The following is an 887-nucleotide window of genomic DNA, read 5'->3' as shown; positions in this document are numbered from 1 at the left end:
GAACCATGCCAAATATCGATAAAGTAGTAAATACCTCAAGCAAATTGTCCGCATTGTGTCCAATCACTTACTCATTGTATTTGCTTTTTTGAATTTCTACTTTATCGATAATCCCAACCGGACATTGTACCATGTTTATTCATGGCTGAAATCATATAACTAAAAAATTTTGCATTGATAGACGCCGATGACAAGACGAGCCAAATCCAGACAGATACAGCCCATGTATTTTGGCCTTCGGATGTACCGAATAATAACAACATTTATTTGGTTGAAGTGGATTTACTCAAAGAATTCACACACCACTGACATTATTTTTTTCTCCAGGCATGTTGGCGTATGTTTCTATTTCTTGTTATAAAACGCAACTTTTTTCAAAGAAAACACAACTTGCAGTTCAGAAGATATCGAGGTTCAAGATATTTTCTCTTGTATTATTGGTTGTAACACCATGGTTTGTATTTTGCATTCCAACACCATCTACAACATCAGCCCCAACAACACCACCACTACCAACTACAACATCATTGACACCAACAAAAACCATGTGTACATGTCCTGATGGTACTCAAATATTACCTGGAGAGTATCATTCCCTTACGATCTGCAATCTTTGTTATTGTAATGAAGATAATTTAGAAGCACGAGTATTAATTGGTGACTGTTTTATAGCTTCATGTGTCGATTCTGTAAAAGTACCAGGATATTGTTGTCCTCAATGCCCAAATGGTAAGTTTGTTGAAAATCTCTTTCAATATCCCTTTATTTTAATATTGTGGTAAAGTATACCGTTGAACAGTCCCGTGTCAATAGCATAAACAGTAGCTTTCGATGGTCAAAACAAATTAACTAAATAATGACTAATGCATTTCTCACATGAAAAGTGC

The 887-nt window shown here is 35.3% G+C and overlaps 1 protein-coding gene across 1 annotated transcript in view; it reads left to right on the top strand.

Moving 5' to 3' along the window:
* Positions 1–545: 545 nt before the first annotated feature.
* Positions 546–887, top strand: part of LOTGIDRAFT_157020 (hypothetical protein) — a gene marked incomplete at both ends in the record, with an annotated part of 1,704 nt that continues 1,362 nt past the window's right edge. Inside the window, one exon of the mRNA XM_009048281.1 lies at positions 546–729. Within this exon, the coding sequence (XP_009046529.1) occupies positions 546–729 (184 nt within the window). The remainder of the gene's footprint in view (positions 730–887) is intronic.

The sequence above is a fragment of the Lottia gigantea genome (genome assembly GCF_000327385.1).
Source record: "Lottia gigantea unplaced genomic scaffold LOTGIsca_12, whole genome shotgun sequence".
Taxonomy (NCBI): domain Eukaryota; kingdom Metazoa; phylum Mollusca; class Gastropoda; family Lottiidae; genus Lottia; species Lottia gigantea.
Note: the sequence above shows the minus strand (reverse complement) of the source record. Positions and strands in the feature narration are given on the sequence as shown.